The 19,013-nt window shown below is 43.6% G+C and overlaps 1 protein-coding gene across 1 annotated transcript in view; it reads left to right on the forward strand.

Moving 5' to 3' along the window:
- The window catches only part of LOC140409338 (V-type proton ATPase subunit B-like), a 246,072-nt gene that overhangs the window by 164,931 nt on the left and 62,128 nt on the right, over positions 1-19,013 (forward strand). The window contains exon 11 of the mRNA XM_072497752.1: positions 17,990-18,072. Within this exon, the coding sequence (XP_072353853.1) occupies positions 17,990-18,072 (83 nt within the window). The remainder of the gene's footprint in view (positions 1-17,989; positions 18,073-19,013) is intronic.

Below are 19,013 nucleotides of genomic sequence, written 5' to 3' on the forward strand. Positions count from 1 at the left end.
TACAATCACACACCGATTATACAATCACACACCGATCATACAATCACACACCGATTATACAATCACACGCCGATTATACAATCACACACCGATTATACAATCACACACCGATTATACAATCACACGCCGATTATACAATCACACACCGATTATACAATCACACGCCGATTATACAATCACACGCCGATTATACAATCACACACCCATCATACAATCACACACGGATTATACAATCACACACCGATTATACAATCACACACCCATCATACAATCACACACCGATTATACAATCACACACCCATCATACAATCACACACGGATTATACAATCACACGCCGATTATACAATCACACACCCATCATACAATCACACACGGATTATACAATCACACACTGGTTATACAATCTCACACCCATCATACAATCACACGCCGATTATACAATCACACACCCATCATACAATCTCACACCCATCATACAATCACACACGGATTATACAATCACACACCGATTATACAATCACACACCCATCATACAATCACACACCCATCATACAATCACACACGGATTATACAATCACACACCGATTATACAATCACACACCCATCATACAATCACACACCCATCATACAATCACACACCCATCATACAATCACACACGGATTATACAATCACACACCGATTATACAATCACACACCCATCATACAATCACACACCGATTATACAATAACACACCCATCATACAATCACACACGGATTATACAATCACACACCGATTATACAATCACACGCCGATAATACAATCACACACCCATCACACAATCACACACGGATTATACAATCACACACCGATTATACAATCACACACCCATCATACAATCACACGCCGATTATACAATCACACACCCATCATTCAATCACACACGGATTATACAATCACACACCGATTATACAATCACACGCCGATTATACAATCACACACCCATCATACAATCACACACGGATTATACAATCACACACCGATTATACAATCACACACCCATCATACAATCACACGCCGATTATACAATCACACGCCGATTATACAATCACACACCCATCATACAATCACACACCCATCATACAATCACACACGGATTATACAATCACACACCCATCATACAATCACACAAGGATTATACAATCACACACCCATCATACGATCACACACCCATCATACGATCACACACCCATCATACGATCACACACCCATCATACGATCACACACCCAACATACGATCACACACCCATCATACGATCACACACCCATCATACGATCACTCACCCATCATACAATCACACACCCATCATACAATCACACACCCATCATACAATCACACACCCATCATACAATCACACACCCATCATACAATCACACACCCATCATACAATCACACACCGATTATACAATCACACACCCATCATACAATCACACACCCATCATACAATCACACACCGATTATACAATCACACACCCATCATACAATCACACACCGATTATACAATCACACACCCATCATACAATCATACACCCATCATACAATCACACGCCGATTATACAATCACACACCCATCATACAATCACACACCGATTATACAATCACACACCCATCATACAATCAAACACCCATCATACAATCACACACCCATCATACAATCACACACCCATCATGCAAACACTCACACATCATACAATCACTCACACATCATGCAATCACACACCCATCATACAATCATACCGATTATACAATCACACACCCATCATACAATCACACACCGATTATGCAATCACACAGCCATCATACAATCACACACCGATTATACAATCACACTCCCATCATACAATCACACACCCATCATACAATCACACACCCATCATACAATCACACACCGAACATACAATCACACACCCATCATACAATCACACACCCATCATACAATCACACACCCATCATACAATCACACAGCCATCATACAATCACACTCCCATCATACAATTACACACCCATCATACAATCACACACCCATCATACAATCACACACCGAACATACAATCACACACCCATCATACAATCACACACCCATCATACCATCACACACCGATTATACAATCACACACCCATCATACAATCACACACCCATCATACAATAACACACCCATCATACAATCACACATCCATCATACAATCACACACCGATTATACAATCACACACCCATCATACAATCACACACCCATCATACAATCATACACCCATCATACAATCACACACCGATTATACAATCACACACCGATTATACAATCACACACCCATCATACAATCACACACCCATCATACAATCACACACCCATCATACAATCACACACCGATTATGCAATCACGCACCCATCGTACAATCACACACCGATTGTACAATCACACACCCATCATACAATCACACACCCATCATACAGTCACACACCCATCATACAGTCACACACCCATCATACAATCACACACCCATCATACAATCACACACCCATCATACAATCACACACCCATCATACAATCACACACCCATCATACAATCACACACCCATCATACAATCACACACCCATCATACAATCACACACCGAACATACAATCACACACCCATCATGCAATCACACACCCATCATACAATCACACACCCATCATCCACTCACACACTCATCATACAATCACACACCGATTATACAGTCATACACCCATCAGGCAATCACACACCCATCAGGCAATCACACACCCATCATACAATCACACACCCATCATACAATCACACACCCACCATACAATCACACACCCATCGTACAATCACACAGCGGATATACAATCACACATCCATCATACAATCACACACCCATCATACAATCACACACCCATCATACAATCACACACCTATCATACAATCACACACCCATCATACAATCACACACCGAACATATAATCACACACCCATCATACAATCACACACCCATCATACAATCACACACCCATCATACAATCACACACCCATCATACAATCACACACCGATTATACAGTCACACACCCATCAGGCAATCACACACCGTTTACACAATCACACACCCATCATAAAATCACACACCCATCATACAATCACACACCGATTATACAATCACACACCCATCATACAATCACACACCCATCATACAATCACACACCGATTATACAGTCACACACCTATCAGGCAATCACACACCCATCATACAATCACACACCCATCGTACAATCACACACCCATCATACAATCACACACCCATCATACAATCACACACCCATCATACAATCACACACCGATTATACAGTCACACACCCATCAGGCAATCACACACCCATCATACAATCACACAACCAGCATACAATCACACACCCATCATACAATCACACACCCATCATACAATCACACACCGATTATACAATCACACACCCATCATACAATCACACACCGATTATACAATCACACACCCATCATACAATCACACACCCATCATACAATCACACGCCGATTATACAATCACACACCCATCATACAATCACACACCGATTATACAATCACACACCCATCATACAATCAAACACCCATCATACAATCACACACCCATCATACAATCACACACCCATCATACAAACACTCACACATCATACAATCACTCACACATCATGCAATCACACACCCATCATACAATCACACCGATTATACAATCACACACCCATCATACAATCACACACCGATTATGCAATCACACAGCCATCATACAATCACACACCGATTATACAATCACACTCCCATCATACAATCACACACCCATCATACAATCACACACCCATCATACAATCACACACTGAACATACAATCACACACCCATCATTCAATCACACACCCATCATACAATCACACAGCCATCATACAATCACACACCGATTATACAATCACACTCCCATCATACAATTACACACCCATCATACAATCACACACCCATCATACAATCACACACCGAACATACAATCACACACCCATCATACAATCACACACCCATCATACCATCACACACCGATTATACAATCACACACCCATCATACAATCACACACCCATCATACAATAACACACCCATCATACAATCACACATCCATCATACAATCACACACCGATTATACAATCACACACCCATCATACAATCACACACCCATCATACAATCATACACCCATCATACAATCACACACCGATTATACAATCACACACCGATTATACAATCACACACCCATCATACAATCACACACCCATCATACAATCACACACCCATCATACAATCACACACCGATTATGCAATCACGCACCCATCGTACAATCACACACCGATTGTACAATCACACACCCATCATACAATCACACACCCATCATACAGTCACACACCCATCATACAGTCACACACCCATCATACAGTCACACACCCATCATACAATCACACACCCATCATACAATCACACACCCATCATACAATCACACACCCATCATACAATCACACACCCATCTTACGATCACACACCCATCATACGATCACACACCCATCATACGATCACACACCCATCATACGATCACACACCCATCATACGATCACACACCCATCATACGATCACTCACCCATCATACAATCACACACCCATCATACAATCACACACCCATCATACAATCACACACCCATCATACAATCACACACCCATCATACAATCACACACCCATCATACAATCACACACCCATCATACAATCACACACCGATTATACAATCACACACCCATCATACAATCACACACCCATCATACAATCACACACCCATCATACAATCACACACCCATCATACAATCACACACCCATCATACAATCACACACCGATTATACAATCACACACCCATCATACAATCACACACCCATCATACAATCACACACCCATCATACAGTCACACACCCATCATACAGTCACACACCCATCATACAATCACACACCCATCATACAATCACACACCCATCATACAATCACACACCCATCATACAATCACACACCCATCATACGATCACACACCCATCATACGATCACACACCCATCATACGATCACACACCCATCATACGATCACACACCCATCATACGATCACACACCCATCATACGATCACACACCCATCATACGATCACTCACCCATCATACAATCACACACCCATCATACAATCACACACCCATCATACAATCACACACCCATCATACAATCACACACCCATCATACAATCACACACCCAATATTCAATCACACACCGATTATACAATCACACACCCATCATACAATCACACACCCATCATACAATCACACACCGATTATACAGTCACTCACCCATCATACAATCACACACCGATTATACACTCACACACCCATCATACAATCACACACCCATCATACAATCACACGCCGATTATACAATCACACACCCATCATACAATCACACACCGATTATACAATCACACACCCATCATACAATCAAACACCCATCATACAATCACACACCCATCATACAATCACACACCCATCATACAAACACTCACACATCATACAATCACTCACACATCATGCAATCACACACCCATCATAAAATCACACCGATTATACAATCACACACCCATCATACAATCACACACCGATTATGCAATCACACAGCCATCATACAATCACACACCGATTATACAATCACACTCCCATCATACAATCACACACCCATCATACAATCACACACCCATCATACAATCACACACCGAACATACAATCACACACCCATCATACAATCACACACCCATCATACAATCACACACCCATCATACAATCACACAGCCATCATACAATCACACACCGATTATACAATCACACTCCCATCATACAATTACATACCCATCATACAATCACACACCCATCATACAATCACACACCGAACATATAATCACACACCCATCATACAATCACACACCCATCATACAATCACACAGCCATCATACAATAACACACCCATCATACAATCACACATCCATCATACAATCACACACCAATTATACAATCACACACCCATCATACAATCACACACCCATCATACAATAACACACCCATCATACAATCACACATCCATCATACAATCACACACCGATTATACAATCACACACCCATCATACCATCACACACCCATCATACAATCATACACCCATCATACAATCACACACCGATTATACAATCACACACCGATTATACAATCACACACCCATCATACAATCACACACCCATCATACAATCACACACCCATCATACAATCACACACCGATTATGCAATCACGCACCCATCGTACAATCACACACCGATTGTACAATCACACACCCATCGTACAATCACACAGCGGATATACAATCACACATCCATCATACAATCACACACCCATCATACAATCACACACCCATCATACAATCACACACCTATCATACAATCACACACCCATCATACAATCACACACCGAACATATAATCACACACCCATCATACAATCACACACCCATCATACAATCACACACCCATCATACAATCACACACCCATCATACAATCACACACCGATTATACAGTCACACACCCATCAGGCAATCACACACCGTTTATACAATCACACACCCATCATACAATCACACACCCATCATACAATCACACACCGATTATACAATCACACACCCATCATACAATCACACACCCATCATACAATCACACACCGATTATACAGTCACACACCTATCAGGCAATCACACACCCATCATACAATCACACACCCATCGTACAATCACAAACCCATCAAACAATCACACACCCATCATACAATCACACACCCATCATACCATCACACACCGATTATACAGTCACACACCCATCAGGCAATCACACACCCATCATACAATCACACACCCAGCATACAATCACACACCCATCATACAATCACACACCCATCATACAATCACACACCGATTATACAGTCACACACCCATCAGGCAATCACACACCCAACATACAATCACACACCGATTATATAATCACACACCCATCATACAATCACACACCGATCATACAATCACACACAATTCATACAATCACACACCCATCAGACAATCACACACCCACCAGACAATCAGACACCCATCATACAATCACACACCGATTATACAATCACACACCGATTATACAATCACACACCCATCATACAATCACACCCATCATACAATCACACACCCATCATACAATCACACCCCCATCATACAGTCACACACCCATCATACAGTCACACACCCATCATACAATCACACACCCATCATACAATCACACACCCATCATACAATCACACACCCATCATACAATCACACAACCATCATACAATCACACACCCATCATACAATCACACACCCATCATACAATCACACACCGAACATACAATCACACACCCATCATGCAATCACACACCCATCATACAATCACACACCCATCATACAATCACACACCCATCATACAATCACACACCCATCATACAATCACACACCGATTATACAGTCACACACCTATCAGGCAATCACACACCCATCATACAATCACATACCCATCGTACAATCACACACCCATCATACAATCACACACCCATCATACAATCACACACCCATCATACAATCACACACCGATTATACAGTCACACACCCATCAGGCAATCACACACCCATCATACAATCACACAACCAGCATACAATCACACACCCACCATACAATCACACACCCATCGTACAATCACACAGCGGATATACAATCACACATCCATCATACAATCACACACCCATCATACAATCACACACCCATCATACAATCACACACCTATCATACAATCACACACCCATCATACAATCACACACCGAACATATAATCACACACCCATCATACAATCACACACCCATCATACAATCACACACCCATCATACAATCACACACCCATCATACAATCACACACTGATTATACAATCACACACCCATCATACAATCACACACCGATTATACAATCACACACCCATCATACAATCAAACACCCATCATACAATCACACACCCATCATACAATCACACACCCATCATACAAACACTCACAAATCATACAATCACTCACACATCATGCAATCACACACCCATCATACAATCACACCGATTATACAATCACACACCCATCATACAATCACACACCGATTATGCAATCACACAGCCATCATACAATCACACACCGATTATACAATCACACTCCAATCATACAATCACACACCCATCATACAATCACACACCCATCATACAATCACACACCGAACATACAATCGCACACCGATTATACAATCACACACCCATCATACAATCAAACACCCATCATACAATCACACACCCATCATACAATCACACACCCATCATACAAACACTCACAAATCATACAATCACTCACACATCATGCAATCACACACCCATCATACAATCACACCGATTATACAATCACACACCCATCATACAATCACACACCGATTATGCAATCACACAGCCATCATACAATCACACACCGATTATACAATCACACTCCAATCATACAATCACACACCCATCATACAATCACACACCCATCATACAATCACACACCCATCATATAATCACACACCCATCATACAATCACACACCCATCATACAATCACACACCCATCATACAATCACACACCCATCATACAATCACACACCCATCATACAATCACACACCGAACATACAATCACACACCCATCATGCAATCACACACCCATCATACAATCACACACCCATCATCCAATCACACACTCATCATACAATCACACACCGATTATACAGTCATACACCCATCAGGCAATCACACACCCATCAGGCAATCACACACCCATCATACAATCACACACCCATCATACAATCACACACCCACCATACAATCACACACCCATCGTACAATCACACAGCGGATATACAATCACACATCCATCATACAATCACACACCCATCATACAATCACACACCCATCATACAATCACACACCTATCATACAATCACACACCCATCATACAATCACACACCGAACATATAATCACACACCCATCATACAATCACACACCCATCATACAATCACACACCCATCATACAATCACACACCCATCATACAATCACACACCGATTATACAGTCACACACCCATCAGGCAATCACACACTGTTTATACAATCACACACCCATCATACAATCACACACCCATCATACAATCACACACCGATTATACAATCACACACCCATCATACAATCACACACCCATCGTACAATCACACACCCATCATACAATCACACACCCATCATACAATCACACACCCATCATACAATCACACACCGATTATACAGTCACACACCCATCAGGCAATCACACACCCATCATACAATCACACACCCAGCATACAATCACACACCCATCATACAATCACACACCCATCATACAATCACACACCGATTATACAGTCACACACCCATCAGGCAATCACACACCCATCATACAATCACACACCGATTATATAATCACACACCCATCATACAATCACACACCGATCATACAATCACACACCATTCATACAATCACACACCCATCAGACAATCAGACACCCATCATACAATCACGCACCGATTATACAATCACACACCGATTATTCAATCACACACCCATCATACAATCACACCCATCATACAATCACACACCCATCATACAATCACACCCCCATCATACAGTCACACACCCATCATACAGTCACACACCCATCATACAATCACACACCCATCATACAATCACACACCCATCATACAATCACACACCCATCATACAATCACACACCCATCATACAATCACACACCCATCATACAATCACACACCCATCATACAATCACACACCGAACATACAATCACACACCCATCATGCAATCACACACCCATCATACAATCACACACCCATCATACAATCACACACCCATCATACAATCACACACCCATCATACAATCACACACCGATTATACAGTCACACACCTATCAGGCAATCACACACCCATCATACAATCACACACCCATCGTACAATCACACACCCATCATACAATCACACACCCATCATACAATCACACACCGATTATACAGTCACACACCCATCAGGCAATCACACACCCATCATACAATCACACACCCAGCATACAATCACACACCCACCATACAATCACACACCCATCGTACAATCAAACAGCGGATATACAATCACACATCCATCATACAATCACACACCCATCATACAATCACACACCCATCATACAATCACACACCTATCATACAATCACACACCCATCATACAATCACACACCGAACATATAATCACACACCCATCATACAATCACACACCCATCATACAATCACACACCCATCATACAATCACACACCCATCATACAATCACACACCGATTATACAGTCACACACCCATCAGGCAATCACACACCGTTTATACAATCACACACCCATCATACAATCACACACCCATCATACAATCACACACCGATTATACAATCACACACCCAGCATACAATCACACACCCATCGTACAATCACACACCGATTATACAGTCACACACCTATCAGGCAATCACACACCCATCATACAATCACACACCCATCGTACAATCACACACCCATCATACAATCACACACCCATCATACAATCACACACCCATCATACAATCACACACCCATCATACAATCACACAACGATTATATAATCACACACCCATCATACAATCACACACCGATCATACAATCACACACCCATCATACAATCAGACACCCATCAGACAATCACACACCCATCAGACAATCAGACACCCATCATACAATCACACACCCATCATACAATCACACACCGATTATACAATCACACACTGATTATACAATCACACCCATCATACAATCACACACCCATCATACAATCACACCCCCATCATACAATCACACACCCATCATACAATCACACACCCATCATACAATCACTCCCCCATCATACAATCACACACCCATCATACAATCACACAGCGAACATTCAATCACACACGGATTATACAATCACACACCCATCATACAATCACACACCCATCATACAATCACACACCCATCATACACTCACACACCCATCATACACTCACACACCCATCATACACTCACACACCCATCATACACTCACACACCCATCATACAATCACACACCCATCATACAATCACACACCCATCATACAATCACACACCCATCATACAATCACACACCCATCATACAATCACACACCCATCATACAATAACACCCCCATCATACAATCACACCCCATCATACAATCACACCCCCATCATACAATCACACCCCTATCATACAATCACACCCCCATCATACAATCACACACCCATCATACAATCACACACCCATCATACAATCACACAGCGAACATACAATCACACACCGATTATACAATCACACACCCATCATACAATAACACACCCATCATACAATCACACACCGAACATACAATCACACACCGAACATACAATCACACACCGAACATACAATCACACACCGAACATACAATTACACACCGAACATACAATCACACACCCATCATACAATCACACACCCATCATACAATCACACACCCATCATACAATCACACACCGAACATACAATCACACACCGAACATACAATCACACACCCATCATACAATCACACACCCATCATGCAATCACACACCCATCATGCAATAACACACCCATCATCAGACAATCACACATCCATCATACAATCACACACCGATTATACAATCACACACCCATCATACAATCACACAGCGAATATACAATCACACACTGACTATACAGTCACACACCCATCAGACAATCACACACCTATCATACAATCACACACCCACCATACAATCACACACCCATCATACAATCACACACCCATCATACAATCACACACCCATCATACAATCACACACCCATCATACAATCACACACCCATCATACAATCACACACCCATCATACAATCACACACCCATCATACAATCACACACCCATCATACAATCACACACCCATCATACAATCACACACCCATCATACAATCACACACCCATCATACAATCACGCACCGATTATACAATCACACACCCATCATACAATCACACACCCATCATACAATCACACACTGACTATACAGTCACACACCCATCAGACAATCACACACCTATCATACAATCACACACCCACCATACAATCACACACCCATCATACAATCACACACTGATTATACAGTCACACACCCATCAGACAATCACACACCTATCATACAATCACACACCCATCATACAATCACCCATCGGATAAACAATCACACACCCATCATACAATCACACACCCATCATACAATCACACACCCATCATACAATCACGCACCGATTATACAATCACACACCCATCATACAATCACACACCCATCATACAATCACACACTGACTATACAGTCACACACCCATCAGACAATCACACACCTATCATACAATCACACACCCACCATACAATCACACACCCATCATACAATCACACACTGATTATACAGTCACACACCCATCATACAATCACACACCCATCATACAATCACACACCGATTATACAATCACACACCCATCATACAATCACACACCGATTATACAGTCACACACCCATCATACAATCACACACCCATCATACAATCACACACCGATTATACAATCACACACCCATCATACAATCACACACCCATCATACAATCACACACCCATCATACAATCACACACTGACTATACAGTCACACACCCATCAGACAATCACACACCTATCATACAATCACACACCCACCATACAATCACACACCCATCATACAATCACACACTGATTATACAGTCATACACCCATCATACAATCACACACCCATCATACAATCACACACCGATTATACAATCACACACCCATCATACAATCACACACCCATCATACAATCACACACCGATTATACAATCACACACCGATTATACAATCACACTCCCATCATACAATCACACACCCATCATACAATCACACACCCATCATACAATCACACACCCATCATACAATCACACACCCATCGTACAATCACACACCGATTATACAATCACGCATCCATCAGACAATCGCACACCCATCATACAATCACACACCCATCATACAATCACACACCCATCATACAATCACACACCGATTATACAATCACGCATCCATCAGACAATCGCACACCCATCATACAATCACACATCCATCATACACTCACACACCCATCATACACTCACACACCCATCGTACACTCACACACCCATCATACAATCACACACCCATCATACAATCACACACCCATCATACACTCACACACCCATCATACACTCACACACCCATCGTACACTCACACACCCATCATACAATCACACACCCATCATACACTCACACACCCATCGTACACTCACACACCCATCATACAATCACATACCGATTATACAATCACACACCCATCATACAATCACACACCCATCATACAATCACATACCGATTATACAATCACACACCCATCGTACACTCACACACCCATCATACAATCACACTCCCATCATACAATCACACACCCATCATACACTCACACACCCATCATACAATCACACACCCATCAGGCAATCACACACCGTTTATACAATCACACACCCATCGTACAATCACACACCCATCATACAATCACACACCGATTATACAATCACACACCCAGCATACAATCACACACCCATCGTACAATCACACACCGATTATACAGTCACACACCTATCAGGCAATCACACACCCATCATACAATCACACACCCATCGTACAATCACACACCCATCATACAATCACACACCCATCATACAATCACACACCCATCATACAATCACACACCCATCATACAATCACACAACGATTATATAATCACACACCCATCATACAATCACACACCAATCATACAATCACACACCCATCATACAATCAGACACCCATCAGACAATCACACACCCATCAGACAATCAGACACCCATCATACAATCACACACCCATCATACAATCACACACCGATTATACAATCACACACCGATTATACAATCACACCCATCATACAATCACACACCCATCATACAATCACACCCCCATCATACAATCACACACCCATCATACAATCACACACCCATCATACAATCACTCCCCCATCATACAATCACACACCCATCATCCAATCACACAGCGAACATTCAATCACACACGGATTATACAATCACACACCCATCATACAATCACACACCCATCATACAATCACACACCCATCATACACTCACACACCCATCATACACTCACACACCCATCATACACTCACACACCCATCATACACTCACACACCCATCATACAATCACACACCCATCATACAATCACACACCCATCATACAATCACACACCCATCATACAATCACACACCCATCATACAATCACACACCCATCATACAATAACACCCCCATCATACAATCACACCCCATCATACAATCACACCCCCATCATACAATCACACCCCTATCATACAATCACACCCCCATCATACAATCACACACCCATCATACAATCACACACCCATCATACAATCACACAGCGAACATACAATCACACACCGATTATACAATCACACACCCATCATACAATAACACACCCATCATACAATCACACACCGAACATACAATCACACACCGAACATACAATCACACACCGAACATACAATCACACACCGAACATACAATTACACACCGAACATACAATCACACACCCATCATACAATCACACACCCATCATACAATCACACACCCATCATACAATCACACACCGAACATACAATCACACACCGAACATACAATCACACACCCATCATACAATCACACACCCATCATGCAATCACACACCCATCATGCAATAACACACCCATCATCAGACAATCACACATCCATCATACAATCACACACCGATTATACAATCACACACCCATCATACAATCACACAGCGAATATACAATCACACACTGACTATACAGTCACACACCCATCAGACAATCACACACCTATCATACAATCACACACCCACCATACAATCACACACCCATCATACAATCACACACCCATCATACAATCACACACCCATCATACAATCACACACCCATCATACAATCACACACCCATCATACAATCACACACCCATCATACAATCACACACCCATCATACAATCACACACCCATCATACAATCACGCACCGATTATACAATCACACACCCATCATACAATCACACACCCATCATACAATCACACACTGACTATACAGTCACACACCCATCAGACAATCACACACCTATCATACAATCACACACCCACCATACAATCACACACCCATCATACAATCACACACTGATTATACAGTCACACACCCATCAGACAATCACACACCTATCATACAATCACACACCCATCATACAATCACCCATCGGATAAACAATCACACACCCATCATACAATCACTCACCGATTCTACAATCACACACCCATCATACAATCACACACCCATCATACAATCACACACCCATCATACAATCACGCACCGATTATACAATCACACACCCATCATACAATCACACACCCATCATACAATCACACACTGACTATACAGTCACACACCCATCAGACAATCACACACCTATCATACAATCACACACCCACCATACAATCACACACCCATCATACAATCACACACTGATTATACAGTCACACACCCATCATACAATCACACACCCATCATACAATCACACACCGATTATACAATCACACACCCATCATACAATCACACACCGATTATACAATCACACACCCATCATACAATCACACACCCATCATACACTCACACACCCATCATACACTCACACACCCATCGTACACTCACACACCCATCATACAATCACACACCCATCATACACTCACACACCCATCGTACACTCACACACCCATCATACAATCACATACCGATTATACAATCACACACCCATCATACAATCACACACCCATCATACAATCACATACCGATTATACAATCACACACCCATCGTACACTCACACACCCATCATACAATCACACTCCCATCATACAATCACACACCCATCATACACTCACACACCCATCATACAATCACACACCCATCATACACTCACACACCCATCATACACTCACACACCCATCGTACACTCACACACCCATCATACAATCACACACCCATCATACACTCACACACCCATCGTACACTCACACACCCATCATACAATCACACACCGATTATACAATCACACACCCATCATACACTCACACACCCATCGTACACTCACACACCCATCATACAATCACACACCGATTATACAATCACACACCCATCATACAATCACACACCCATCATACAATCACACACCCATCATACAATCACACACCCATCATACAATCACACACCCATCATACAATCACACACCCATCATACAATCACACACCCATCATACACTCACACACCCATCATACACTCACACACCCATCATACAATCACACACCCTTCATACAATCACACACTGATCATGCAATCACACACTGGTCATACAATCACTTATCGATTGAACCACAATCTTTTGCCCCCTTCCTAGGGTAAATGGAGCTGGTGTTTAATCTCTGCCCCCCTGGGTCTCAGGGTTGGAGACTTGGACCTGTAATTCAGGGGGACGAGTGCTCCTCATTGAGACACACAAGATGTGAAGCTGCCTTCACGACTGAATGGAGCACATGCCAGAGGTCTGGTTCCAACATTGAGGTCCTGATGTCAGTGGGAATGTTCAAACAATGTGTCTTGGTTCTCATCTTGATGTGTGGGCATGGGGCAATGGTTTCCAGGTGACGGGTTGGAGGATGGTAGAGGTCTCACAGTGGCACAATGTTTAGCACTGCTGCCTCACAGCGCCAGGATCCCAGGTTCGATTCTGGCTTGGGTCACTGTCTGTGCGGAGTCTGCACATCCTGCCCGTGTGTGCGTGGGTTTCCTCCGGGTGCTCCGGTTTCCTCCCACAGTCCAAAGATGTGCAGGTTAGGTGGATTGGCCATGCTAAATTGCCCCTTAGTGTCCAAAAGGTTAGGTGGGGTTACTGGGTTATGAGGATAGGGTGGGGGTGTGGGCCTAAGTAGGGTGCTCTTTCCAAGGGTCCGTGCATACTCGATGGGCCGAATGGCCTCCTACTGCACTGTAAATTCTATCTATGGAAAAGTAATGCAGAGCAGGTTATGGAATAATTAGTGCCGAAAGGTGTCTGATCACTGGAGAGAAATAGAGATGTTAATTTATTTAAATGAACCACGAAGCAAGGAAAGTGTCCCTTCATCACGTCTGGTGTCACCTCACTACCCTCCTGCACACCATTCCCTTCCTCACCAAATGGTGAAGAGAGAGTGTGCAGACTGTGTGCACCCTGACCATGCAGCGAGTCGCAACGCTCCACTGTCAAAGGAACAGGTTCTGAATGAACTTCCTGAACACACATTGTAGGTGCAGAGAGTGTGGGAATCCAATGCACGCTCACTGTGTGGCGACTGTTTGATCTGTTCCAGATATCACTCACCCGATTCCTGATCTGACAGGATTTATTACGGAAGGTCAGATCTATGTTGACAGACAGATACATAACAGACAGGTCAGTGACATCACCTCCCAAATCAGAGACAGCTCCTCTTGGACATCTTCATCCAGTCAGCAAGAGGACAAGGGCTTGGAATAGGAGGAAGCAGTGGGTGTGGAGTGGAAAGAAGGAATGAGATTGGGGAGAGGGGCAGGATGGGAAGAGGATGGTGTTGGGGAGAAGGGCAGGATGGGAAGCGGGGGGCGATTTTGGGGAGAGGGGCAGGATGGGAAGGAGGGCGGTGTTGGGAGAGGAGCAGGATGGGAAGGGGGGCGGTGTTTGGGAGTGGGGCAGGATGGGAAGGAGGGTGGGATTGGGGAGCGGGGCAGGATGGGAAGGGGGGCAGTGTTGGGGTGAGGGGCAGGATGGGAAGGGGGCGGTATTGGGGAAGGGGCAGGATGCGAAGAGGATGGTGTTGGGGAGAGGGGCAGGATGGGAAGGGGGCAGTGATTGGGAGTGGGGCAGGATGGGAAGGAGGGCGGTGTTGGGGAGAGGGGCAGGATGGGATGGGGGCGGTGATTGGGAGTGGGGCAGGATAGGAAGGAGGGCGGTGTTGGGGAGAGGGGCAGGATGGGAAGGGGGGCGGTGTTGGGGAGAGGGGCAGGATGGGAAGGGGGCAGTGTTGAGGAGAGGGGCAGGATGGGAAGGAGGGCGGTGTTGGGGAGAGGGGCAGGATGGGAAGGGGCAGTGTTGGGGAGAGGGGCAGGATGGGAAGGGGCAGTGTTGGGGAGAGGGGCAGGATGGGAAGGGGGGTGGGATTGGGGAGAGGGGCAGGATGGGAAGGGGGGGTGGTGTTGGGGAGAGGGGCAGGATGTGAAGGGGGCGGTGTTGGGGAGAGGGACAGGATGGGAAAGGGGGTGGGATTGGGGAGAGGGGCAGGATGGGATGGAGGGCGGTTTTAGGGAGAGGGGCAGGGTGGGAAGGAGGGCGGTGTTGGGGAGAGGGGCAGGATGGGA

This window comes from Scyliorhinus torazame, chromosome 3 (genome assembly GCF_047496885.1).
Source record: "Scyliorhinus torazame isolate Kashiwa2021f chromosome 3, sScyTor2.1, whole genome shotgun sequence".
NCBI classification, from domain to species: domain Eukaryota; kingdom Metazoa; phylum Chordata; class Chondrichthyes; order Carcharhiniformes; family Scyliorhinidae; genus Scyliorhinus; species Scyliorhinus torazame.